The sequence below is a fragment of the Ranitomeya variabilis genome, chromosome 2 (assembly GCF_051348905.1).
Source record: "Ranitomeya variabilis isolate aRanVar5 chromosome 2, aRanVar5.hap1, whole genome shotgun sequence".
NCBI classification, from domain to species: Eukaryota; Metazoa; Chordata; class Amphibia; order Anura; family Dendrobatidae; genus Ranitomeya; species Ranitomeya variabilis.
In genome coordinates this window covers 429,843,709-429,871,140 of record NC_135233.1, presented here as the reverse complement: position 1 = coordinate 429,871,140, position 27,432 = coordinate 429,843,709, and the positions used below count along the sequence as shown (strand labels likewise).

Below are 27,432 nucleotides of genomic sequence, written 5' to 3'. Positions count from 1 at the left end.
AGAGCCTTGGGGGACTCCAACAGAGAGAGGGTGGGATGAGGAGGTAGTGTGGGAGTGGGAGACGCTGAATGTGCGGTTGGAGAAGTATGAGGAGATCCAGGATAGGGCGAGGTCTTTGATGCCAAAGGAGGAAAGGATCTGTAGTAGGAGGCAGTGGTCAACTGTGTCGAAAGCAGAGGACAGGTCTAGAAGGAGGAGTACAGAGTATTGTCCGTTAGCTTTGGGGGTAAGTAGGTCGTTCGTGATTTTGGTCAGGGCTGTCTCAGTTGAGTGATGGGGGGGCAGAAACCAGATTGTCAAAGAGCAAGTTAGATGAGAGGTGGGAGGAAAGTTCAGCGTGGACGTTCTTCTGCAGGAGTTTGGAAGCGAATGGGAGCAGCGATATTGGGCGATAGCTGGACATAGCAGATGGATCGAGGATAGGCGTGATTGTAACATAGTAACATAGTTAGTAAGGCCGAAAAAAGACATTTGTCCATCCAGTTCAGCCTATATTCCATCATAATAAATCCCCAGATCTACGTCCTTCTACAGAACCTAATAATTGTATGATACAATATTGTTCTGCTCCAGGAAGACATCCAGGCCTCTCTTGAACCCCTCGACTGAGTTCGCCATCACCACCTCCTCAGGCAAGCAATTCCAGATTCTCACTGCCCTAACAGTAAAGAATCCTCTTCTATGTTGGTGGAAAAACCTTCTCTCCTCCAGACGCAAAGAATGCCCCCTTGTGCCCGTCACCTTCCTTGGTATAAACAGATCCTCAGCAAGATATTTGTATTGTCCCCTTATATACTTATACATGGTTATTAGAACGTCCCTCAGTCGTGTTTTTTCTAGACTAAATAATCCTAATTTCGCTAATCTATCTGGGTATTGTAGTTCTCCCATCCCCTTTATTAATTTTGTTGCCCTCCTTTGTACTCTCTCTAGTTCCATTATATCCTTCCTGAGCACCGGTGCCCAAAACTGGACACAGTACTCCATGTGCGGTCTACCTAGGGATTTGAACAGAGGCAGTATAACACTCTCATGTGTATCCAGACCTCCTTTAATGCACCCCATGATCCTGTTTGCCTTGGCAGCTGCTGCCTGGCACTGGCTGCTCCAGGTAAGTTTATCATTGTGGCATATTTGAAAGCAGAAGAGAAGGTGCCAGAAGTTAGTGATAGGTTGAAGAGGTGGGTTAGGGATGGGATCAGTGTGGTGGTGAGGTTGGGGAGGAGGTGGGGTCGAGTGCACAGGTGGTGAGGTGTGATTTGGAGAGGAGACAATTAAGTCCCCCTTCAGTGATGTTGGAGAGGGAGGTTATGGGGTTTGGGCATTGGTCTGGTATACAAAGGGGTTGTGGTGGTTGAACAATAAAGACTTGCCTTGTCTGGTCGATCTTATTTTTAAAGTGTGTGGCAAAGTCCTCAGCAGAGATTAAGGAACTCGGAGGGGGCATTGGGGGAAGTTAAAGGTTTTGAATAACTGGGGTTGTAGGATAGGGGAGATACGAGGGATGTGAAGTAGGCCTGTTTAGCAGAGGTGAGAGCAGATTTAAAAGCGAATGTTACCTGTTTGAGTGCAGTGAAGTCATCTTGCGAATGTGTTTTCTTCAATTTCTGATCTTGAATTACATCCTGTACTATACCCCAGAGGTGCACTCACTATTCTGCTGGTGCAGTCACTGTGTACATACATTACATTACTGACCCCAAGTTACCTCCTGTATTATACCCCAGAGCTGCACTCACTATTCTGCTGGTGCAGTCACTGTGTACATACATTACATTACTGATCCTGAGTTACATCCTGTATTATACTCCAGAGCTGCACTCACTATTCTGCTGGTGCAGTCACTGTGTACATACATTACTGATCCTGAGTTACATCCTGTATTATACCCCAGAGCTGCACTCACTATTCTGCTGGTGCAGTCACTGTGTACATACATTACATTACTGATCCCGAGTTACATCCTGTATTATACCTCAGAGCTGCACTCACTATTCAGCTGGTGCAGTCACTGTGTACATACATTACTGATCCTGAGTTACATACTGTATTATACCCCAGAGCTACACTCACTATTCTGCTGGTGCAGTCACTGTGTGCATACATTACTGATCCTGAGTTACATCCTGTATTATACCCCAGAGCTGCACTCACTATTCTGCTGGTGCAGTCACTGTGTATATACATTGCATTACTGACCCCAAGTTACCTCCTGTATTATACCCCAGAGCTGCACTCACTATTCTGCTGGTGCAGTCACTGTGTACATACATTACATTACTGATCCTAACTTACATTCTGTATTATACCCCAGAGCTGAACTCACTATTCTGCTGGTGCAGTCACTGTGTACATACATTACTGATCCTGAGTTACATCCTGTATTATACCCCAGAGCTGCACTCACTATTCTGCTGGTGCCGTCACTATGTACATACATTACTGATACTGAGTTACCTCCTGTATTATACCCCAGAGCTGCACTCACTATTCTGCTGGTGCAGTCACTGTGTACATACATTACATTACTGATCCTAAGTTACATTCTGTATTATACCCCAGAGCTGCACTCACTATTCTGCTGGTGCCGTCACTATGTACATACATTACATTACTGATCCTGAGTTACCTCCTGTATTATACCCCAGAGCTGCACTCACTATTCTGCTGGTGCAGTCACTGTGTACATACATTACATTACTGATCCTGAGTTACATCCTGTATTATACTCCAGAGCTGCACTCACTATTCTGCTGGTGCAGTCACTGTGTACATACATTACTGATCCTGAGTTACATCCTGTATTATACCCCAGAGCTGCACTCACTATTCTGCTGGTGCAGTCACTGTGTACATACATTACATTACTGATCCCGAGTTACATCCTGTATTATACCCCAGAGCTGCACTCACTATTCAGCTGGTGCAGTCACTGTGTACATACATTACATTACTGATCCTGAGTTACATACTGTATTATACCCCAGAGCTGCACTCACTATTCTGCTGGTGCAGTCACTTTGTGCATACATTACTGATCCTGAGTTACATCCTGTATTATACCCCAGAGCTGCACTCACTATTCTGCTGGTGCAGTCACTGTGTACATACATTACTGATCCTGAGTTACATCCTGTATTATACCCCAGAGCTGCACTCACTATTCTGCTGGTGCAGTCACTGTGTACATACATTACTGATCCTAAGTTACATTCTGTATTATACCCCCAAGCTGCACTCACTATTCTGCTGGTGCAGTCACTGTGTACATACATTACTGATCCTGAGTTACATCCTGTATTATACTCCAGAGCTGCTCTCACTATTCTGCTGGTGCAGTCACTGTGTACATACATTACATTACTGATCCTGAGTTACATCCTGTATTATACTCCAGAGCTGCACTCACTATTCTGCTGGTGCAGTCACTGTGTACATACATTACTGATCCTGAGTTACATCCTGTATTATACCCCAGAGCTGCACTCACTATTCTGCTGGTGCAGTCACTGTGTACATACATTACATTACTGATCCTGAGTTACATCTTGTATTATACTCCAGAGCTGCACTCACTGTTCTGCTGGTGCAGTCACTGTGTACATACATTACTGATCCCGAGTTACATCCTGTATTATACCCCAGAGCTGCACTCACTATTCAGCTGGTGCAGTCACTGTGTACATACATTACATTACTGATCCTGAGTTACATCCTGTATTATACCACAGAGCTGCACTCACTATTCTGCTGGTGCAGTCACTGTGTACATACATTACTGATCCTGAGTTACATCCTGTATTATACCCCAGAGCTGCACTCACTATTCTGCTGGTGCACTCACTGTGTACATACATTGCATTACTGACCCCAAGTTACCTCCTGTATTATACCCCCGAGCTGCACTCACTATTCTGCTGGTGCAGTCACTGTGTACATACATTACATTACTGATCCTGAGTTACATCCTGTATTATACTCCAGAGCTGCTCTCACTATTCTGCTGGTGCAGTCACTGTGTACATACATTACATTGCAGCTCTGGAGTATAATACAGGATGTAACTCAGGATCAGTACTCACTATTCTGCTGGTGCAGTCACTGTGTACATACATTACTGATCCTGAGTTACATCCTGTATTATACCCCAGAGCTGCACTCACTGTTCTGCTGGTGCAGTCACTGTGTACATACATTACATTACTGATCCTGAGTTACATACTGTATTATACCCCAGAGCTGCACTCACTATTCTGCTGGTGCAGTCACTGTGTGCATACATTACTGATCCTGAGTTACATCCTGTATTATACCCCAGAGCTGCACTCACTATTCTGCTGGTGCAGTCACTGTGTACATACATTACTGATCCAGAGTTACCTCCTGTATTATACCCCAGAGCTGCACTCACTATTCTGCTGGTGCAATCACTGTGTACATACATTACATTACTGATCCCGAGTTACATCCTGTATTATACTCCAGAGCTGCACTCACTATTCTGCTGGTACATTTTCTGTGTAGATCCTGTTCTTGTAGGAAGGTTCCAGATGTACCACATCACAATGACTGAACAATTCTGTATCATCTCCATTATTGTTATTTTTTTATTGTTTTTTATTTGACAGGTAAAGGAGCTTCTTGGTCTCCTAGTAATATGTCGCATGTTGCTGCCTCACATTATTAGACACGCTCTGTACAGGCCTGATCAGCTCATTAAATAGAACTGCACATTACAATGTTTACTTTAAGTAAAATTTTCTTCCCTGCATCCTTTTAAGATTTATTCCTTTAAAATAAAAAAATGCTGCTGCCATAGTAAAATTAAACATGTAGTAAGCAGCCAAATGGAGACCATTACACAGTAGTAGATGATGTGAATCGATTCACACACAGTTACATAGTTATTAAGGTTGAAGGAAGACTGTAAGTCCATCTAGTTCAACCCATAGCCTAACCTAACATGCCCTAACATGTTGATCCAGAGGAAGGCAAAAAACCCATGTGGCAAAGAGTAAGCTCCACATTTGGGAAAAAAATTCCTTCCCGACCCCACATACGGCAGTCAGACTAGTTCCCTGGATCAACGCCTTATCAAGGAATCTAGTGTATATACCCTGTAACATTATACTTTTCCAGAAAGGTATCCAGTCCCCTCTTAAATTTAAGTAATGAATCACTCATTACAACATCATACGGCAGAGAGTTCCATAGTCTCACTGCTCTTACAGTAAAGAATCCGCGTCTGTTATTATGCTTAAACCTTCTTTCCTCCAGACGTAGAGGATGCCCCCTTGTCCCTGTCTCAGGTCTATCCCATCGGCCATGACAGGTCTCTCGCTGCTGCATAGAAGAGGGAGTATTTCCTCTTACCTGCTGATGTCCGTGGCTCTCTAAATTAGCCGCCATTGTTGCGGCTTGACGCACATGTGACATCACACCAGGCTAGCTAATCAAAATTAGAGCTGCTGCCGACAGCTAGTAAGAATTGGTGGTCCCTGTCCTATGCACCAGCCATAGACCACTGTGGTGGATGTTGGAATTGGATGTGCACATAAATTAACACCAACTCAAGTACTGAGCATTGTAGCTATGAATCCAGCTCTAGGGTGAGATTAAACACTAGAAAAGCAGCAGCACTTGTATGTCACGTTCTCCTCCTTCTTCAGGTAGCTGTGATTTGATCCCTCGGTAAAAACAAGTTGGATTGTCGACTCGCTAACACAGATTTTAGCAGTTTTTAAAAGTGAATGATAAGGAAGGTGGAAGTTAAAGGGGCTCATAAGTGGAGAAAGAAGCAGATTTCCTTGATCAGGTATATTATAAAGTTTTTTTATTGGGTTCTGAGTCAGAGACTTTTCGTGAGCGAGGTCTTCAGCTTCCGAGTAGATTACGTCCCGCACTCTCTTCAGGGTTCTGAGCCGGATTTACAACATACCCAATGACACACAAGCGATAACTTTTCACAACATATTTATTGGCAGTGGAAAATGCTTCAGTATTTTATTGAAAGAAAGCAATAAATAATACTGTGATAAAAATAGTCCAAAAAAGTCCATAGACTGTACATATATTGTTACATAATCAGAAAGTACACAAACAGGATTAGAAAACAAAAATGTAACAAGAAATCCAAATTTATACATGAAAAAAGGAAAAAAGACTTTATAGAACGTCAACTACAATAAATAATACATCATAATATCAAACAGAACAGATTTGTAGGCAAAGGTTTTTGTATTTTTTTTTTTCCTTAGAATCAAGGAAATCGAGAAAGAATCATCAGAATCACGACCGAGGTTAGGGGGCGAAATCGGGATCGGAGCACAAATCCCAACATTACCCCGGACACAACTTCAGGGCTTCACAGAAGGAAACAAGATCGGGGACGACCCTACAACTGGGGCAAAGAAATCCAGGCAGGGTGCGATGGTCGCCCCAGAGGTAATCCTGAGATTTGTGCCACCGAATATCGCCATCTAACCAGAGCTGTGTCTCGATAGTTTCCTCCAAGAAGAAACACAAAGGACAGTGAAAAAGATAAGTAAGGCCTTCAGTATAAAACAGGCTGTAAAGTGACAACCTACAATATCGGGCAGGAGAGATTTAATTGGTCCTTACAGGCTCCCTGGACTGATATAAAGCCTGGCCTTATATTATATAGTGTTCTTAAGGCTGGGGCAGACAAGGCCAGGGAACATGGTATCTCCAAAAAGGTATTTGACAAAGGTCCACTTCTATACTAAAAGCAGCGCCACTGAGTCCATAGGCCGAGCCCGACACCAGGGCCCATCCCAGGCCGAGTCTGACACCGGGGCCCAGCCCAAGCAAAGCCCAACACCGGGGCCCAGCCCAAGGCGAGCCCAACCCCGCAGCCCATGATGCGACACGCGGCTCAGCCTAGGCAGAGTCCAACCTGGCAGCACCAGGTTGAGCACAACCCCGTAGCCCATGATGCGACATGGGGCTCAGCCCAAGCCGAGCCCAACACCGGGGCCCAGGCTAAGCAGAGTCCAACCCGGCAGCCCAAACAGAGCCCAACAACGCAGCCCAAGATGCGACACGGGGCTCAGCCTAGGCAGAGTCCAACTCAGCAGCCCAAGCTGAGCCCAACCCCACAACCCAACACCGCAGGCCATATGCGACATGGGGCTCAGCCCAAGCCGAGCGCTGAGCCCGACACCGGGGCCCAGCCCAGCAGCCCATGATGCGACATGGGGTTCAGCCCAAGTCGAGCCCGACACCGGGGTCCATCCTAGGCAGAGTCCAACCCAGCAGCCCAAACAGAGCCCAACACCGCAGCGCAAGATGCGACACGGGGCTTTCGACAGCGCATTGTCCGCTTTTAACAGTGCCGGTGCTGCCGAGAACAAGGATAACCTATTGTGCACAGAACTTTGTTACTAATGACCGTTCTGCGCACATGAAAGTGCAGTCGACCAGTCTAAACAGGCTAATATAATCTCCCTGCATGCAGCTGATTAGGAGTCATTTGACAGGTGCAATGTGGCTGTGTAATTGCAGCTTAACTGTAGTACCAGGCACAGACTTAGGGCTCATTTCCACATGTGAGACATACGTCCGAGTCTCGCAGATTAAAACCCTCTTCTGGCGCCAGCACTCCAGAGCGGAGCGTGGGCCGCACAGGAAAACATGGAGCTGCACGCTCCGCTCCCAAGTGCCGGCGCCAGAAGAGGGTTTTAACCTGCGAGACTCGGACGTATGTCTTGCATGTGGAAATGAGCCCTTTAGACGAGAGTGGCGCTGTTATTAGAATAAAACATAACCCTTTTTATGATCCTACCTTTAAATGTAGTTATGGCTTTTTCTGCTATTACAGGACAAAACTTTTTTTTTTTTTACGTTAAAACCGTTAACCCAACATAAAAATAAAAAAGTACGCACTCCCCCCCCCCCCCCCCCAATTAAGTACAACCAGGAGAAAAATGAACTGATGCAGACTAAGTAAATCATTCTAGGGATTGTGGAAGGCTGGGGACACTTCACAATCTTGTACCAGATCAACAGATTTTCTGGATGACTGTACAAATACAATAAAAAAAAAAGTACATAAAATAAAAAAAAACAACAACTTTGTGTTGTCTCATTATGAAATAGACCCATAAATTACAATACTAGAATCATTTACAGAGTCCCCCCCCGGTGATTAGCGAGGACTCGCGGAGTTACAGTACATTCAGTAAGGAGGAGGTGGGATAACGGCGGACAGATGGGATGAACGAGGAGATGTGGAAAATGAACTATGAACCAAAAAATGACAAAAACGACGGTTAAAATTCTAAAATATTTCTCCTATCTATAATTTTTACTTGCTAATTTAAAAACTCTGTATTAAAATATCTCAAAAGTGTCTGAACAGCTTGATTTGTACGGAGAAGTCAACCAGGTCTGGAAATGTGGAATCGAGATGGATTCAGATGTTGCATATTCATCTGTAGAAGTAATGAGGGTAAACTGCAGAGGAGAGAAGAGGGAGATTAGGCACCTGTGCAAAAAGGCACTAATTAGTGAAGAGCGTGAATACTTTTGCAACTACTTTTTCTTCTAATCCACTAAAACAACTGTGCAAATTAACCTGAACACAAAATATCTGTAACGTTCTGTCTGCGTCTCCACAGTAACAGACTACAAACAAACCTCGTGTGTAGTCAGATCCTAATGCATTTATCTGCCTCCTCTACTACTAGATTATTAAAGGGTTTGTCTGTCTAAAAAAAAATATGTATCTACAATCGGTCCAGTGATGCTTGGTCCTTAAAGGGAATGTGTTATTGTTGGACAACCTGTACACATGCATACATGCATGCATATATACATAAACTTTAAAGAAAACCTCGGTTTAAACTACAGTTCGTCTTCTGATAAACTCATTCCCTTTAAGGTCCAGCATCATCAGACCGATATAGATTTAATTTATTATTTAACCCTTTAAGTAAGCGGAAAACAGCGATCAGTGCACTAACGTGCGCTGCCTCGTATATGATTTTATCGTGGGAGACGGACCCCTTCTTTAAGAAGCGGGTGGGGCAATCAATCATGTATTTCCCCTGCAGTGGTGTAAGATGCCGATAGTATTGGAAGCTTTTCATTCAGGCTCATAGATAAGGATCCCGGAGCAGGAGGCTCCAACAAGACGCACAGAAAGAAGACGCCTTATGGGAGATTACCGACAGCCCATGTGCATGACCAGCACGGAGGGACAAAAGCAAATGTTGCTCGACTTATCCCAAAAGAATCCTACAGATTGGATGGGTTGAAATCCAACCTGTCCATCCTCGGTTTACCCTCCGACGTGAGAATTTCAAGGGATCCCACGACACATGGGTTACCATATAGAATTTCCTGCAAAATGTCTCAGACCCCAAACCAAGAATGTGATAATGTAATAGGGGTTGTGAGTGGCGGCAGCCAAGGAGGTTCACAGGGTGACCCCAATGTGGAGGGCACTTACCGACAGACACCGTTAGCAGGAGTATGTCCTAATTGTGGCTGAATCCAGTCTTTGTATTCCAGACACATTGCCTATTAATAACCATAAGAGACGTGCAAAAAAAAACACGACATGCAGTTAGTGTAACGTTAAACATGTGAGAAACATTCAACCTGACGCAGACCCCCCCAAAAATAAAGGGGAGCGCTGATCACTTACCGTAATAATCACATGAAGGCCTCACCTAATAATGGTTGGCTCAGACCAGACATTTCCTAGCTATGGGGACAACTGGCTGATTAGTGGGTCCGGCTCTTGGGAAAAAGCTGATTTTGTACAGTAAAGATGTGGCCAGGCATTTACCCTTTAGCATCTTTCAACCACACGTTCGGCGGCTCGTAAAAATGGCTGCCTGAGTGATGCAGACGATGAATCAGGGAGCTCTGTTCCAAATTATTGAACTGGATGGACTGAAAAAACCTGGGGAGCCACTGACCGAGGAACAGACTTTCATTGCCTTGCTCTAAGAAGCCTATGAACCGAGAAGCTGGGCGCACCGATTTGTGCCATCCTGACTAGTGTTGAGCGATACCGTCCGATACTTGAAAGTATCGGTATCGGAAAGTATCGGCCGATACCGGCAAAGTATCGGATCCAATCCGATACCGATACCCGATACCAATACAAGTCAATGGGACTCAAGTATCGGACGGTATCCCTGATGGTTCCCAGGGTCTGAAGGAGAGGAAACTCTCCTTCAGGCCCTAGGATCCATATTAATGTGTAAAAGAAAGAATTAAAATAAAAAATATTGCTATACTCACCTCTCCGAGGGAACCGGCAGCGTTGTTTGCTTAAAATTCGCGCGTTTCCTTCCTTACGTGAAGTCCCGGCTTGTGATTGGTCGCGTGCCGCCCATGTGGCCGCGACGCGACCAATCACAGCAAGCCGTGACGTAATTTTAAAATGCTGAAGGACCTAAAATTACGTCACGGCTTGCTGTGATTGGTCGCGTCGCGGCCACATGGGCGACGCGACCAATCACAAGCCGTGACGTCACGGGAGGCAGGACAAGCGCGCATTTTAAAATGCGCGCGTGTCCAGCCTCCCGTGACATCACGGCTTGTGATTGGTCGCGTCGCCCATGTGACCGCGACGCGACCAATCACAACGCCGGAACGTAATTTTAAAATCCTGAAGGACCTGAAATTACGTCACGGCTTGCTGTGATTGGTCGCGTCGCGGCCACATGGGCGGCACGCGACCAATCACAAGCCGGGACTTCACGTAAGGAAGGAAACGCGCGAATTTTAAGCAAACAATGCTGCCGGTTCCCTCGGTAAGGTGCAGGCTGCGTCGGAGAGGTGAGTATAGCAATATTTTTTATTTTAATTCTTTATTTTACACATTAATGTTGTTTCGATACCGATACCCGATACCACAAAAATATCGGATCTCGGTATCGGAATTCCGATACAGCAAATATCGGCCGATACCCGATACTTGCGGTATCGGAATGCTCAACACTAATCCTGACCCTACAGAATCGCTGGCCACCTACCTAATCCCTAGTGTTAAGGTTAAGCAAACACGGGAGTCGGTTAAGAAAAACAGGAACGCGGTAAGGGGTTATAGTAACCATGCACCAACCAACCGCACGTCTGACCATGCTCGGCAATCACAAAAGGGTTAATAAACACGCAGTCCTACCATCCATCTGCATTTTCTTTGGCTGCATAGAAGGTGAAGACATTGAGGAGTTGACTCTGAAGTTGGCGGGTAGTGTCTCTGCAGAGCCGGCGCTGAGTCCTCGCACATCCTTTGGTCGGAATTTCTTTCGCCACGACGGGGCCCGTCTAAAGCCTTTATCGTCGTCCTGTAAAAGTGGAAAGCGGACAATGGACGGCCATGCCGATTTAGAAAATAAAAAATCGATGCCCCACAGTTTCTCTCCTCATTTACTCTCTTCCTGCTGGGGCACATTGTAATTTTTTTTTTGTTTTTTTTTCCCTCAGTTTCTTTAAATAACAATAACTTTGTGTTTAATTTTCTGTCTTCATATCTATATGATGGCTTGTGTTTTTTTTTTGTTGGACGTATCTCCGGCAGAAAAATGTCCGCTCCTTCCTCCCCGCAGTCAGTGCCCGCTCCGTACTCCCCTCCAGTCTGCCCTCACACAGTGTTAATCGCAGCGGTAACGGACCGCGTTATGCCGCGGTGCCTATGCAGCATGAATAGTAAAACGATCTAATGTTAAAAATAATAATAATAAAAAAAAAATCGTTATATACTCACCGTCCGTCAGCCCCCGGATCGACAACAGGCCTTTCCTGCTCGCGACGCTCCGGTAACCAGTCCATGCTGCGATCTCGTGAGATGATGACGTAGCGGTCTCGCGAGACCGCTACGTCATCATCTCGCGACACCGCAATGCACTCTTCAGACCGGAGCGCACGAACAGCGTTGGTAACCGCTTCGCTTGGATCCGGGGGCTCCGGAGGGTGAGTATATAACTATTTTTTATTTTATTTCTTTTTTTAACAGGAATATGATGCCCACATTGCTATATACTACGTGGGCTGGGCAATGTACTACATGGTCTGGGCAATATACTACATGGGCTGTGCTATATACTATGTGGCTGGGCAATATACTACGTGACTATACAATGTGGGCTGCGCAACGCACTACGTGGGCTGCGCAACGCACTGCGTGAGCTGCGCAACGCACTGCGTGGGCTGCGCAACGCACTGCGTGGGCTGCGCAACGCACTGCGTGGGCTGCGCAACGCACTGCGTGGGCTGCGCAACGCACTGCGTGGGCTGCGCAACGCACTGCGTGGGCTGCGCAACGCACTGCGTGGGCTGTGCTATACACTACGCATACATGTTCTAGAATATCCAATGCGTTAGAATCGGGCTACCATCTAGTGTATATGTGTATATATATTTATTTTGTGGTGTGGTAACCCATGTTACAGCCAGGGGGCGCTGTGTGTATGCTTCAGGATGCGCTTGGAAGCATAATTATGGTGATGAGAAAGTCCGGCAGGATTGTAAATGGCCGGTATATGTCGCAGAGGTGCTCTGCGCTATAAGCCCGAAATGATATGGTTATGCTGGGACTTATAGTTCCACAAGAGTTTGTTGTGCTTACTTATAAAGGGCGGGCTTATAGGGTTAGCTGATGAGCTGGGTGGGACTGGCTAACCACACTCACTCCCATCTAGGGGAGTGGTTACAACCATATAATGTGACTGAGGTCTGGTCACATGGTCAGAGTATATGGATCTGTTTTGTCCATGTGCAAGGTCCTGGATGGTCGATGTTGGAAGCTCCTGTGAGTGGAGACTTCCTGGAAGCACCTGAGAGACAGTGAACCTGAATTGCTCAGGGTGTTGGATTGTCCTGGGATGGACTAGAGTCCTGCAAGCACCTGGTGAGAGTGCGAGTCCTGGAATCGTCAGGGTGTTGGATTGTCCTGGGATGGACTGGAGTCCTGCAAGCACCTGGTGAGACCATGGACTGAAGGCCTGTGTGTTGGAAGTGCCTATGACTGGACTTCCTAAAAGCGCATGGAGAGGCTGCATCTACAGAGCCTGTGACTGCTTCTGTGTTGGGTTGGGGAAGCTACAGTTCCTACCGTGGGTCTGGACTATCCGAGGTGCCCTGGTCACAAGGACGGTGATCCCAGTGAGGCAGCTTTCCCCTGGGAACCAGCATTGATGGGAGTCAGTGTGTGGAGCCGGAGCTCCTGTAAGGTAACTCCAGATAACAAGGGGTTACGGGCAGACACGGATCTGCCATTGGAACAGACTGTCGGTGGTTTAGTGTTCCGTTGATCTATGTAATGAACTGTTTGTGTTTTGGGTTATGATGTCTAATAAACCGAATAAGACTGTTTACGTGGAGAAACCGTGCCTGAGTGCTTGAATCCCATGCCAAGCGAGTGTTCCCCAACCCACTCAGGTAGTGTTTTACACACATATATATATATATATATATATACACATACACACACACACGTATATCTCCTGCAGTGACCCCATTTACTGTAATGTGATTGTCAAACGTGTCCAGTTTTTGTACCCCCCATACAATAATACACATGCGGTAATGCGGTACAGCATACATCATCGAATCTTCTTTCTGTTCCTCTTATGAGAAGGTTGTTGAATTCCCGCTCCAACACTGAACGTGCCTGAAATAAGAAAAAGAAAACTGCGGTCACCGGCCCGTAAGTCACTAGCACCCCCTACGGGTGTGGAGCATTGCTGTGAAATCCACCTCACCTGTGTGTTCTGAGTGGGAATCTGTAGCAGCAGAGCCAACGTGTTGTGGTCGAACGTCTCGTCTAAGGCAATCAGGGCACCGTGAACGCCGCTCTCTAGGAGATTTTTTGCATATTCTTTAAGCCCGATGGATAAAACCCAGTTGATGACCCGTTCATTGCTCCAAACCAGGACGTCTGCAAGAGAAACAACACGTCATCCATTTATATAGTAAATGGATTTCCATGCACAGCTTTGTGGACCAATACAAAAGCAAAAATCACTGTACTGCACATGGGGGTCTATGAGACAGGACCTCGGTGCAGTACTGCATATGGGAAACCCCCCTCCCCCCCGACGGCACACCACCCTCCCCCCCCCCGACGGCACACCACCCTCCCCGACGGGACACCACCCACCTGTACTTTCATTCTGACTTTCCTCCCGTCGCTTCTCCAGCTCTTTCCTGTCGTAGTTCAGCCTCCGTAAGCTCATGATGCCGCACTGGAAACTGTTCCTATATGTAGAAAGGGAGAATTTTGGTGTTTTTGTTCCATTTTTTTTTCCTTTTTTTGCATAATGATGTCATGTCTTACCTGTGGAAGCTGTCCACCATTTTTAATTGTCCGCGGAGATCCTTCTTAGTTAGATGGTCCAGCATCCTGGCGTCAACAAGGCACTCCATGAAATAACTGCGATACTGGGGCAACCCGAGACTGGGCAGCCACTCGTTCCCAATCCACTCGTGGTTCATGTCCCCGTACGCCAAGGTCTGGGGGGACAGGGAGGCGTTAGCTCAGGAGCTCTTTCCTTGAGCCGGCGTCTGACCAGCGTATTACGGGTACAAGTCTTAGCCGAATCGCGGGTGTAAGGACTCGTCCTGACGGCTTTATTGTTTGCCATGAGGTTCAGATCCTAAGGCCCAGATGTCCTGTGCCAGCAATGAGCTCGTCTGAAACCGGCCAAAGTCAGTGAAGTAATTGGAATATGTGATCGCCAATCATGGCAGCGAAAAATCATTGTGCGATTACACAAAAGCCGGGGTTCGAACCGACATGACATCACCTGAGATACACTGCACAATCATTTCATTGGCATGACCAGCGTCAAAAAAGTTGAAGTCGACCATTTAAAAATTGCAAAAAGGCCGGAATGGATTTACAGTGGAAATACGGCCCCCACGAGTCGCAGTAAAGGGGTATTCAAGTCTGTAAAAATGACCAGTGATCCCATGATCTAACAATACCCCTTTAATGACATGAGCGCCATGGAGCCCAAGCCTAAAGGTGCGGATACATGCCCCACGTTCTTTTTGTATCCCTGGTGGTTTTTATGTGCATATTTTATATATGGAAGTTATTAAAAGGGGTAATCCGCATAAAACCGCTTGTACGCAGGCAGAGAATCACTGCAGAGACTTCATCGAACGTATTAGGAAAATACTTTGCTCTAAAAACCTCATCAGCCATCGATTCTTAGAACTCTGCGTTACGTCATTCCTGAAATTGTATGGATATTACCATTCCCCCTTGTCATTGGGAGATCCTAGACACTCAACGGATTAATCACCGAGTGCCCGCGCCGGACATTCCCTTCTAGTAAGAGGAACGATAGCTGTCAATTCCGGGAGGAATAACAGAGGAAAGGCGCAAAACAGAGTTCTAAAATAAAGGGATAAATGGGATATCCGGCGTTCTCTCTTTGGCAGGGCAGGGGAGAGGCAGCCGCTGAGGGGGAAGGACAGGGGAGCGCCGCAGCCGCCGAGGAGGCACAGGGGAGCAGGACAGGGGAGCACCACAGCAGCCGAGGAAGCACAGGGAAGAATAGCAGTCACCGAGGGGGGGAAGGACAGGGGAGCGCCGCAGCCGCCAAGGGGGGGAAGGACAGGGGAGCGCCGCAGCCGCCGAGGGGGGGGAAGGACAGGGGAGCGCCGCAGCCGCCGAGGGGGGGAAGGACAGGGGAGCACCGCAGCTGCCGAGGAGGCACAGGGGAGCGCCGCAGCCGCCGAGGGGGGAAGGACAGGGGAGCACCGCAGCTGCCGAGGAGGCACAGGGGAGCGCCGCAGCCACCGAGGGGGGGGAAGGACAGGGGGAGCGTCGCAGCCGCCGAGGAGGCACAGGGGAGCGCCGCAGCCGTGGGTCATGCACAAAACCTGACTAGCACCGACGGACGCATTGGATGCAGAAGGGAAAGGTGTTGGATAATCCCTTTGACATCGGCCTCGTGTGGCAGGCTCCCGGGCATTTTATCGTGCAGGTTCATCTTATGTCAGATCACAATACAAAATCAGAACAAATGTAAAAGAAGTGACGACTAATCTGAGACTAAACACTGATTAGCAAAGAGCGAAAAAAAGGCATATATTAGTGAAAAAGCTCAAACCTGAGCCCAGCTCCCCTCCTCATCGTCCTGGGGTTACGTGGTTAGGAAAGCAAAAGAATACAGAGAGTTAGTCAGCCGGATGGATGGGATTACCGGTCACTCCATGCAGCACACGGGATGCACATGCAATTGGGAAAAACATAGCACCAGTCAGGAACCTCTGATGCTCGGGGGGCTCGCTGCCCACTAACCCGCATTATACTGGTGGATTTATCGCTGTACATTCCCATTACAAACCCCTGCACCACATTCCCATATAGATGGGGGACCTCCCTAGCACCCAGAAGTGTCACGTGGCTGCAGCTACAGGAGCCCCAAGATCACCTAGAGGTTCTCTGGTTTCTATTAATCTCCCAAAATAACCCTTTCAGTGCTGGGCAGAGTGTAGACCCCTTAGAGAGCAGTAACCATTTTTATTTCATACAACAATATAGCATGTGAAGATCAGCAATTGTGTAATAGAGAAATCTTGTTTTTCCTCCTGAACTGAACGTTCTCAATTCACAAGTAAAATCGTCAGTATCGAGTGAAGACAGATTTTCCCATTACCAAGATAGGAGATGACAGTTGGTGCTTTCAAACTTCTATGGAAGGGGGAGGAGCTAGAGACATTCTGCTGCAGGATCTCTAAAGTTACACTTCTTCATAGAACTTCACGAGCACCAACTGTCATCTCTTATCTCAGTAATGGGAAAATCTATTGATACATTATGTCTTTGAATTGAGAATTCTGAGAACTATCAGTCCAGGAGGAGAAAGAAGTGAATTTCTCTATTATCTTTGTTATTTTCACTTGTACTATTGATTTTTTAGAAAAAATAAACATAAAAATTGTAGTTACTGAAAGGGACATTCTCATCTACAAGATCCTGTCCCAGTATGTAGTAGGTGTAATAATAATAGTATTAGCAAATACCTCCAAATTAGAAATGTAGTATAGTTCTTCTGATCACTAAGTCGCTTACGGCATTTCAGTAGCTTCGGTATCCATGGTTACGACCACTCATATAGTGACAAGTTAGTTGTTTAGTGGTCAAAACCATGGCGCTACTGCAATGCCCAGTGACATAGCTAATCAGGAGAACTATACTAGAATTCTAATTGGAGTTATTACTAACATTATTACACCTGCAATATATTGGGGTAAGATCTTGGAGATGAGAATGGTGTCAACTCCGCCAGGCAGTTCTAGGGATAAATGAACAAAAAACCAAACCTACAAATAAAGAAAACTGAGAAAGGAGAACAAGTGAGCTGCTACAAATCCACTCATTGTAAAACTACACAGAGAAGGTCGTTAGCGGCCTCCGGGCGGGGGACAAGATGCTACAGACAGGCGGTGGCGGTGCCGGAGACTAACCGTTTGTGGAGAGGCTGTGAGAGTTTCCATCTCTTCGTGTGTTACCCAGACATTTCCCGTGGACTAATACAAGCACATCCAGTGAGAGGGAAGCAGTAAGAGAGGGAAGGTGTAAGCAACAGGTACGTGGTGGAGCAGGAGAAAAGCAAACGCTGAAGTCTAAGATGGCAAAGGCGCGACCCTCAGACTATACGGGGGAAATGCGACGGTGCAGGAGCGAGCACGCGCCACCGTCTATGTACCGGCAGAGCGGAGTTTGCTTCTAAGTCACAGCACGGACTGTGTGCAGGCCGCTCATCTATCCATCCCAGGGCAGCCGCCAGCGCCGTCCACGGCCGGTCCATGCTGCCATATGAAAGCAGAGTTCGCTATGCAAGTGCATTAGAAAGACGATGACTCTGCCGACTGCTGCAACATGAGCATTCTTCCGTAGAACTGGAGGGAAATGTGCGGAGATTGTAAGCAATCACCTATCCATAGGATAAGGAATACTGATGACGGAGGCATGACCGATCCTGAGAACGGGGCTCTGCAGGGAGAAAGCGCAGCTCTGCTCCATACATAGACTATGGGACTGCCGGAGATAGGTGGGCGCTGTACTCTACACGTTCTCCGGGGGTCCTACAGACTGTGACAGGAGCAGAGGTGCGAAAGTGCAGGACCGCTGCTCAGTTCTCATGGGTTCCCTGCAGGGCCCATTTTTGGGATCATGGGTGCCCCAGTGATCAGTGCATTAGCCCCTATTCATACCATTAAACCTTGGCACTGTCCCTTTAAGATTTGATCAGACAAAGGTCTACACAGAAGAACGGCTGGAAACATGATCCCAGTTCCTGGCAAGACGCCCCCCACAATCTCAAAATCCTGCATTAAGAAGTATTAGAATGGCGACACTTGGAGGGGAGAAAGCATACGAAAATGAACTGGCCATGTAAAAAAGTGAAGGGAAAAAAAAAAAAGTCTGTTTTTCCCCAAAACAGCGCCACTCTTGTCCATTGGTGGCATTGCAGCCCTACCCCATTTTTGGTAACAAAGACGACCCTTTATTCTAATGCCAAACATCATCACATCAGTAGAACATAGGGGGCTAAACTTTACAGAAGTGGGGTCTTCCCTCCCATATAGTATGTGAGACGGGGGACGATATGTGATCGATGGATACGGTTCATGTTAGTAGAAGAAGCTTTAGGTGAATTTCTATAACTGCAAAAAATTCTTGAAAAAGGCACCGGTGCTCCCTACATAGTAGGAAGCCTTAAAGGGATATTCCCATCTCCAAGCTCCTATCCCAATATGTAGCAGGTGCAATAATAATAACAATATTAGCAAATACCTCCAATTAAAAATGTAGTATAGTTCTTCTGATAACTATGTCGCTTACCTCATGTGCACGGCATTGCAGTAGCTTAGGTATCCATGGTTACGACCACACATCACGACCGTTGTCTAGTTGTTAGTGGTGGTAACCATGGAAGCCTAAGTTACTGCAATGCCCTGCACATGACATAAGCCACATAGCGAATCAGAAGAACTATACTACATTTCTAATTGGAGACCTTTTCTAATATTATTATTACACCTACAACATATTGGAATAGAATCTTGGAGATGGGAATATCCCTTTAAAAGACAATGCATCCTGGGAAAGTATGCAAACTAGCTCCCTGCAAGAAGGATAGATTGTCCCTATAGCACAATGTGTAGGTAGATAGGGGGACAAAGACATTGGGGATCCAGGTGATAAAAGTGCACAGAGACCCCGAAAGCCCCTGATATCATGCTACGTGGTGGGGGTCCTTCCCGCTTATGTAGGGGGTGAATGGATCTCCCCGTGGAAAGTTACTACAGTCACTCCTTCTAATGTTCTTACCGTTCGCGACGTCGGCGGGGCGGAGGGGCTGGTTAAGGACATGATCTCTTGGATGGCAAGTCGCAGCTTTAACCTGTGCAATGGGTTACTAATGCCGATCTCCCTCTGGATTTCGGTGTCTGACAGGGCGGACATTATGGCCCCGCTCTTCACATTGGCTCGACACGCAGCCACGTACCAGGCTGGCATCCCGACCCAGAGCTGAGGACAGAAGAGACAGCCATTAATATTCACACAGAAGTATACGTCAAATCTGGCAGAAAGATCCGTACCTCCAACCAAACGACCACGGTCGGCCCGTCCCACTGTGCAAATGGCAGCCCCTGCCGCCGCGCCTCCTCCAGCAGCTCGTGCCTGCAACGACAACGTCCACATTCAGTTCCATACACATAGACTAATGTCTGGTACTGACGCATTAACTGTATTACAGTTTGTTTTTTTTTCACTGCTCTGCTCTCAGACGATCTACCTGCAACACATGACCACTGCAGGCAATCACCGATGTATCTCAGTGTCACCTAACCAGAGCCCAGTGATTGTCTGCAGCGGTCACAAATGGTTAAAAAAAAGTGTCCAAAAAACAAATCAAGGTAAAGAGATCACATTCTCAGCTACGCAGCCGTGCAGTTCAGATGCTCTGCGCCAAGTGATTTCTAGATAAAACACCACTTTACCCCATTCACGATCTTTCAGACAGAATCCCCACCATCCAGGATCCAATAAAGATGCTATCAGTTCTGCTGAGACTAGTAGTTCCATAAGCAATCACCGCCCGCGATAGTCACACGTTTTCCTTGATGAACAGACGTGGAACGGCTGCCGGACAATTAACTTCTAATTGGAGCATGAATGAGTATAAAATATCACATAAAAGTACACAGACACGTGGCACGCCCGATTCCACCTGACTCAGGGTTTCGCCTCTTGGCTTCTTCTTGGGGGAAGCTCTCGGAATAAATCAGCTTATATCTAATGTATTCTTTGGAGTAGAATAAAAAAAAAAAAAAAAAACGAGAGCGAATTGTCCGTCAGCGCTGCTCTACTTCCGGTTCTTCTATAAGGGAGACTTGTGACGGTACTGTTCGCAGTGATAACTTGTGGAACTACTAGTCTCATCAGACCAATAGAAACATCATTGGATGAAACCCACTGTAATGGAGGGAAGATTCTGGATTATGTGGATTCTGATATAAACATGGCCGTTGCGGTAAGGTTGGATTTTATCTCTTTGCCTTGCTCCGATCTTGCTGCCATGTGCTCTGAACACTAGGTGGCGCCATACTGCGCGAGTGTATGTCAGAACTTGACAGATCCGTCTCTTAAAGGGGTATTCTCAAGTTTCAAAGCCATCACCTATACATTGGATGGGGAATAACCTCTTCTAGTGCTGGCAGTGCAACTGCTGGGACCCCCAACAATTGAGAAATTTTCCTCTAGAATACCCCTTTAACAGTAAGTGAACAGAATCTGACATGACAATACCATAGTACATTACTAACGTCAAATCCTGTCTAATATTTATCACAGGAGAGATCCTGAAACGACCCCACAGCACAAATAGGAAAGATTGAGGCCGGCTCCAGAGGAGGAGAAGAAAGGAGAAAAAGTGACCTCTGAGTGGCCAGAGACATGCACACGGGACCAGACAGAAGATCATCCGCCACTCAGTGATCGCTCATACTCACCATGATATTACGCTACCACAAGACACGAGAAGACAAGCAAAAAATAAATAAATAAATAAATAATAAAAACATGAATGCAACAACACAAACCCAGAGCCCCGAACCATTATACACACGGTAAAAAACGGTAAAAATAAAAATTAGTGAATAGGAGCATTCCCACCTACATCAACCTGTCAGACCCAACACTTCTCACAGCTGAGGATTTGGTACAATTCAGTCCAAGAAACTGAAAAGTCTCCGGCAAATAAAACAGGCTGGACTATGTACATGTATCCAGCTAATCCCAAGAGGGGCGATTCCACTTATGACGTCATGTGTCATGTCCTCTTGATTAGCCAATTTGGAAGGATGGATTAACCTCTTAAATAAAAGGTGGATTTTTTTTTTTTTTTCATCCGCAGATATGAAATAAGTTCTTACTTCTTTTGGAGCTTTCGGTTTTTCTCTACTTGTCCTCCGAGCTTTGCAAGTCCGAGGGATTCTTGAGAAGTGCTTTCAAATTCTGGAATTCCCCCTAGAAATTATATTTAGTCATTTTTTTTTTAAAGATTCTGGGTTTTGGGATCTGTGCTGGTATGCGGTAAATCCAGATTATCCTTAGGACTACAGCACCCAGCAGAAAACATTTACATCTGACCCTTCACCGTCCCGGCACATGACCCATGTGGCCGCTCACCTGCTCCCAGAGACTCTTTGCCCAATTGACCAGGACGACCCTTCTCTTTTTTGCCGAAGAGGCGCCCGATAGAGGACTTGATTCCTTTCTTCTTTGGGGCTTTGTTCAGGGAGTCCTGGCTGCTGTTGCTGCTGCTGGGATTGCTGACCTGACCGTCCTGCGAGCCTGTAGAGCTGTAAGAGAGCGCTCAGTACGGCAGTGGCTCACCCCCACAATCTACGCCTCACTATTGCTCCCATAGAAATCAATGCACTCCATGTACACATTTATGACCTAATCTTCATTTCCCAAGTCCATCCTTCAATTCAAAGTCTCTTAGAATTAGAAAACATGGCTGCCTTCTTCCAAAAAGAGGACCAGGTTGTGTCTGGTATTACAGCTTATCTAGAGTGAAGGAAGTGGAGCACAGCTGCAATACCAGACATGACCTGTAGGAAGCAGTGGCATGCATCTTCAAAGGTGCCATGTTTTCCTCATTGTGGACAAACACTTTAAATGTCTGCACTGCACTGTATACAAGGCTAGCTTTGCAGATCAGCCACATACTGTGACCTAGAAAGATGCATGACTGACAAGCTTCCCACGTGACCTGTGCCATCTGCATGCCTTCATGACCAGTACGTACTTTCTGATGTCTCGGATGTCCTCGTGGCTCATGGTGTGCAACGCTCCTTTAAGAGCAGAACTTAACCGCAAGGATCTGGGCGAAGCGGGAGGGGAGGTTTCGCACCGTATTGTTGTTTTGTCATCGCGGAGATCGTCTCTAGTACCTGGAGGCTGGACACAGAGAGCGCTCAGCACCACGTCACGTACTGACATATTGTATCTTAGATGTGAAGACAAAAGTGGACGGCAAATAATAAAATTATATACAAAGCAAAAACCGGAAACAAAAGAAAAGAGTGGAATGAACGTCTGAGTCAGTAGTGACAGCATGCAATAGCACAGCACGAGGTAAGGGGAGAAATAACGCAGTATTACCTTTCTACGATATTTCCTTAAATCGCTAGGCTAATAAAGACGTGTAAAGAAAGGAGTTAGTACAAGGAAGCAACGGCAAAGCCGAGAGAAACCCAAGACACCCAAATACAGTGCAAAGTACCAACACCGACCAGGGCAGCGTCACACAACTACTGCGTAATAAGTGCAGTCACCGTGTACATACATTACTGATCCTGAGTTACATCCTGTATTATACTCCAGAGCTGCACTCACTATTCTGCTGGTGCAGTCACTGTGTACATACATTACATTACTGATCCTGAGTTACATCCTGTATTATACTCCAGAGCTGCACTCACTATTCTGCTGGTGCAGTCACTGTATACATACATTACATTACTGATCCTGAGTTACATCCTGTATTATACCCCAGAGCTGCACTCACTATTCTGCTGGTGCAGTCACTGTGTACATACATTACATTACTGATCCTGAGTTACATCCTGTATTATACCCCAGAGCTGCACTCATTATTCTGCTGGTGCAGTCACTGTGTACATACATTACATTACTGATCCTGAGTTACATCCTGTATTATACCCCAGAGCTGCACTCATTATTCTGCTGGTGCAGTCACTGTGTACAGACATTACTGATACTGAGTTACATCCTATATACAGGATGTAACTCAGGATCAGTAATGTAATGTATGTACACAGTGACTGCACCAGCTGAATAGTGACTGCAGCTCTGGGGTATAATACAGGATATAACTCAGGATCACTAATGTATGTACACAGTGACTGCACCAGCAGAATAGTGAGTGCAGCTCTGGAGTATAATACAGGATGTAACTCAGGATCAGTAATGTATGTACACAGTGACGGCACCAGCTGAATAGTGAGTGCAGCTCTGAGTATAATACAGGATGTAACTCAGGATCAGTAATGTATGTACACAGTGACTACACCAGCTGAATAGTGAGTGCAGCTCTGGAGTATAATACAGAATAACGTATAGTTTAGCAGCTGACAATATGGACAGAGACACTTTGTAAATCTACAGGATATGTATGTACTTTCCTCCAATAAAATGAAGATTCAGTTGACATCAAACAGGGAATGATCAAGAAAAATTTTCAGAGCAATGATCAATCACAGTAAGAAACAGACATAGTGCAGAGAACAGACAATAACAGCGTCCATGCTCTGCAGACTAGTCACATCAATGGAGCTGCAATACCAGATACAACCATGGACGGGTGTGGCGCTTTTTCCTACAAAAAACGACCATGTTTCTTTCCTAATGTAAAACCCTATTTAACAGGACATAAGCTGGAAAGTGTGGACTACACAACCCAGCATTCCCGCATATATACACCACACAGGGAACTTACCAAGGTCATGACACCAAGTCTGTCCACTTCACGGGCCGGGCTGTGTGGGATTCTTCTGGGGGTCGACCGGCCGCTACCAGGAGGGGACGACCCGGCGAGGGACGTACCAGTGAGCGAGGGCGGGATAGACGTCATGGACCTGAAGCGGCCGGTGTTGTCTAAACTTCCACTGCCCACCCGGGACTCTATCTCCTCGGCTCTCTGCTCCGTGTTCTCCTTCTCCTCCTGTATTAACCTGAGAACAAGACAGCAGCCGTCATGTACACGGGCAGAGCAGATCTAGGGACGTACTCAAGGGTCACGACAGCAGTGGGTTTGGTGCAATGGAGGCCCTCATCAGACACGCTGGTCACACCACCAGGAAGGACCCCTCTTATACCCCTTATACCCATATGTCCTGAAGGTTCACACCGGGCACAATGCGAAAATGCCACACAGCACAATACGCTCATCAGCGCCATTCTGCAACTTTGCATTGAATTGGAACGTTTTATATTTATTTCTGAAAATCACCTGCCTACTATTACCCTAATTAAAACAGAGTGGCAGTGTGGATGAACCATCTCCGCCCCATTCGTTCCCTATGGGGGTTGTTAAGAGCTGCACTCAACTTTTTCCGGCAGCCCCCATAATAATTGAATGGAGAGAAGGTCCGGTGTCCGACCTGCAGCTTCACTTTGTAATGGGGGGTAAAAATTCCCCGATTTACCCATCGGTATAGGTCCCGGAGGTCGGATCTAATACTATAATTGAGTTATCACCAATCAAGCATCTCCCATAAGAAGAAATCCAACAAGCCCGATCCTTTGGTCAAGGGGGAAGAAAAGTATAGGACTACCGTATTCTCCGGCGTATAAGACGACTGGGCATATACAGTGCCTATAAGTAGTATTCAACCCCCTGCAGATTTAGCAGGTTTAATAAGATGCAAATAAGTTAGAGCCTTCAAACTTCAAACAAGAGCAGGATTTATTAACAGATGCATAAATCTTACAAAGCAAAAAGTTTTGTTGCTCAGTTAAATTTTTATAAATTTTAAACATAAAAGTGTGGGTCAATTATTATTCAACCCCTAGGTTTAATATTTTGTGGAATAAACTTTGTTTGCAATTATAGCTAATAATCGTCTTTTATAAGACCAGATCAGGCCGGCACAGGTCTCTGGAGTTATCTTGGCCCACTCCTCCATGCAGATCTTCTCCAAGTTATCTAGGTTCTTTGGGTGTCTCATGTGGACTTTAATCTTGAGCTCCTTCCACAAGTTTTCAATTGGGTTAAGGTCAGGAGACTGACTAGGCCACTGCAACAACTTGATTTTTTGCCTCTTGAACCAGGCCTTGGTTTTCTTGGCTGTGTGCTTTGGGTCGTTGTCTTATTGGAAGATGAAATGATGACCCATCTTAAGATCCTTGATGGAGGAGCGGAGGTTCTTGGCCAAAATCTCCAGGTAGGCCGTGCTATCCATCTTCCCATGGATGCGGACCAGATGGCCAGGCCCCTTGGCTGAGAAACAGCCCCACAGCATGATGCTGCCACCACCATGCTTGACTGTAGGGATGGTATTCTTGGGGTCATATGCAGTGCCATCCAGTCTCCAAACGTCACGTGTGTGGTTGGCACCAAAGATCTCGTTCTTGGTCTCATCAGACCAGAGAACCTTGAACCAGTCAGTCTCAGAGTCCTCCAAGTGATCATGAGCAAACTGTAGACGAGCCTTGACATGACGCTTTGAAAGTAAAGGTACCTTACGGGCTCATCTGGAATGGAGACCAATGCGGTGGAGTACGTTACTTATGGTATTGACTGAAACCAATGTCCCCACTGCCATGAGATCTTCCCGGAGCTCCTTCCTTGTTGTCCTTGGGTTAGCCTTGACTCTTCGGACAAGCCTGGCCTCGGCACGGGAGGAAACTTTCAAAGGCTGTCCAGGCCGTGGAAGGCTAACAGTAGTTCCATAAGCCTTCCACTTCCGGATGATGCTCCCAACAGTGGAGACAGGTAGGCCCAACTCCTTGGAAAGGGTTTTGTACCCCTTGCCAGCCTTGTGACCCTCCATGATCTTGTCTCTGATGGCCTTGGAATGCTCCTTTGTCTTTCCCATGTTGACCATGTATGAGTGCTGTTCACAAGTTTGGGGAGGGTCTTAAATAGTCAGAAAAGGCTGGAAAAAGAGATAATTAATCCAAACATGTGAAGCTCATTGTTCTTTGTGCCTGAACTACTTCTTAATACTTTAGGGGAACCAAACAGAATTCTGGTGGGTTGAGGGGTTGAATAATAAATGACCCTCTGAAAAGACTTTTCCCAATTATAAAAAAAAATAAACAAGGAAATAACATTCTTTTTTGCTGCAGTGCATTTCACACTTCCAGGCTGATCTACAGTCCAAATGTCACAATGCCAAGTTAATTCCAAATGTGTAAACCTGCTAAATCTGCAGGGGGTTGAATACTACTTGTAGGCACTGTAAGACGACCCCCCAACTTTACCAGTTAAAATATAAAATCTTCTTAAAAGTCGGGGGTCTTCTTATACACCCTATGTCGTCTTATAGGGCCGGTGAATATGTGCCGTTTGGGGGGGGGGGGGGGGGGGGGGGGGAGTGGTCCTGATGACGACGAGGGGGCGTCTCACAGGAAAGTGAGTATCCCCCATTACCTCATCGTAGCGCTGCAGTGTGGGGTCTCTGTGCTGGGAGCGGCGGCTGCTGTGCTGTGGGGCGGCGGCTCCTCTTCTGCAGTGTGGGGCCTCTGGTGCTGTTGGGCGGCGGCGTATCTTCATGCAGTCGGGGCTACTCCGGCATCTCCTTAAAGCTCGGAGGCCCCGCGGCGCTGGCAGCTCCATCGGTACAATGCGGTGGCCTCTGGGAAAATGGCCGCTGCTCAGATTCAGATCTCGTCCCGAGATCTCGGGAGACGAGATCTAAATCTGAGCAGCGGCCATTTTCCCGGAGGCCACCGCATTGTACCGATGGAGCTGCCAGCGCCGCGGGGCCTCCGATCTTTAAGGAGATGCCGGAGGAGCCCCGACTGCATGAAGATATGCCGCCGCCCCACAGCACCAGAGGCCCCACACTGCAGAAGAGGAGCCGCCGCCCCACAGCACAGCAGCCGCCGCTCCCAGCACAGAGACCCCACGCTGCAGCGCTATGATGAGGTAATGGGGGATACTCACTTTCCTGTTAGACGCCCCCTCGTCGTCATCAGGACCACTCCTCCCCCACCCCCCACCCACCATATACACCCGGCGTACAAGGCGATACCCGGCGTATAAGACGACCCCCGACTTTTAAGAAGATTTTCAGGGGTTAAAAAGTCGTCTTATACGCCGGAAAATACGGTACCCCATACACAGTAGATAGGTGGTCTGTATGAGCCCCTTTACAAATGCAGAGCCA

At 46.8% G+C, this 27,432-nt stretch overlaps 1 protein-coding gene and 1 long non-coding RNA gene across 12 annotated transcripts in view; one reads left to right on the top strand and one right to left on the bottom strand.

Moving 5' to 3' along the window:
- Nucleotides 1–1,061: 1,061 nt before the first annotated feature.
- Nucleotides 1,062–20,878, top strand: LOC143806433 (uncharacterized). The gene is made up of 3 exons (XR_013221457.1): nt 1,062–1,111; nt 5,670–5,815; nt 20,861–20,878. It is a non-coding gene; the product is annotated as an uncharacterized LOC143806433 (long non-coding RNA).
- Nucleotides 5,957–27,432, bottom strand: part of PPFIA1 (PPFI scaffold protein A1) — a 72,610-nt gene continuing 51,134 nt past the window's right edge. For 2 of the 11 annotated variants that reach the window (XM_077286963.1, XM_077286954.1), the window contains 16 exons: nt 24,036–24,270; nt 22,679–22,708; nt 22,323–22,474; nt 21,698–21,870; nt 21,442–21,535; nt 19,606–19,687; nt 19,334–19,534; nt 17,464–17,526; nt 16,104–16,130; nt 14,318–14,493; nt 14,141–14,238; nt 13,743–13,918; nt 13,583–13,651; nt 11,162–11,327; nt 9,473–9,543; nt 5,957–8,475 (listed from right to left, as the gene is read on the bottom strand). In XM_077286963.1, the coding sequence (XP_077143078.1) occupies nt 9,485–9,543; nt 11,162–11,327; nt 13,583–13,651; nt 13,743–13,918; nt 14,141–14,238; nt 14,318–14,493; nt 16,104–16,130; nt 17,464–17,526; nt 19,334–19,534; nt 19,606–19,687; nt 21,442–21,535; nt 21,698–21,870; nt 22,323–22,474; nt 22,679–22,708; nt 24,036–24,270 (1,801 nt within the window). In that variant the 3' untranslated portion in view covers nt 5,957–8,475; nt 9,473–9,484. The remainder of the gene's footprint in view (nt 8,476–9,472; nt 9,544–11,161; nt 11,328–13,582; nt 13,652–13,742; nt 13,919–14,140; nt 14,239–14,317; nt 14,494–16,103; nt 16,131–17,463; nt 17,527–19,333; nt 19,535–19,605; nt 19,688–21,441; nt 21,536–21,697; nt 21,871–22,322; nt 22,475–22,678; nt 22,709–24,035; nt 24,271–27,432) is intronic. The other 9 variants (XR_013221455.1, XM_077286957.1, XM_077286955.1 and 6 more) reach the window with 9 other exon arrangements.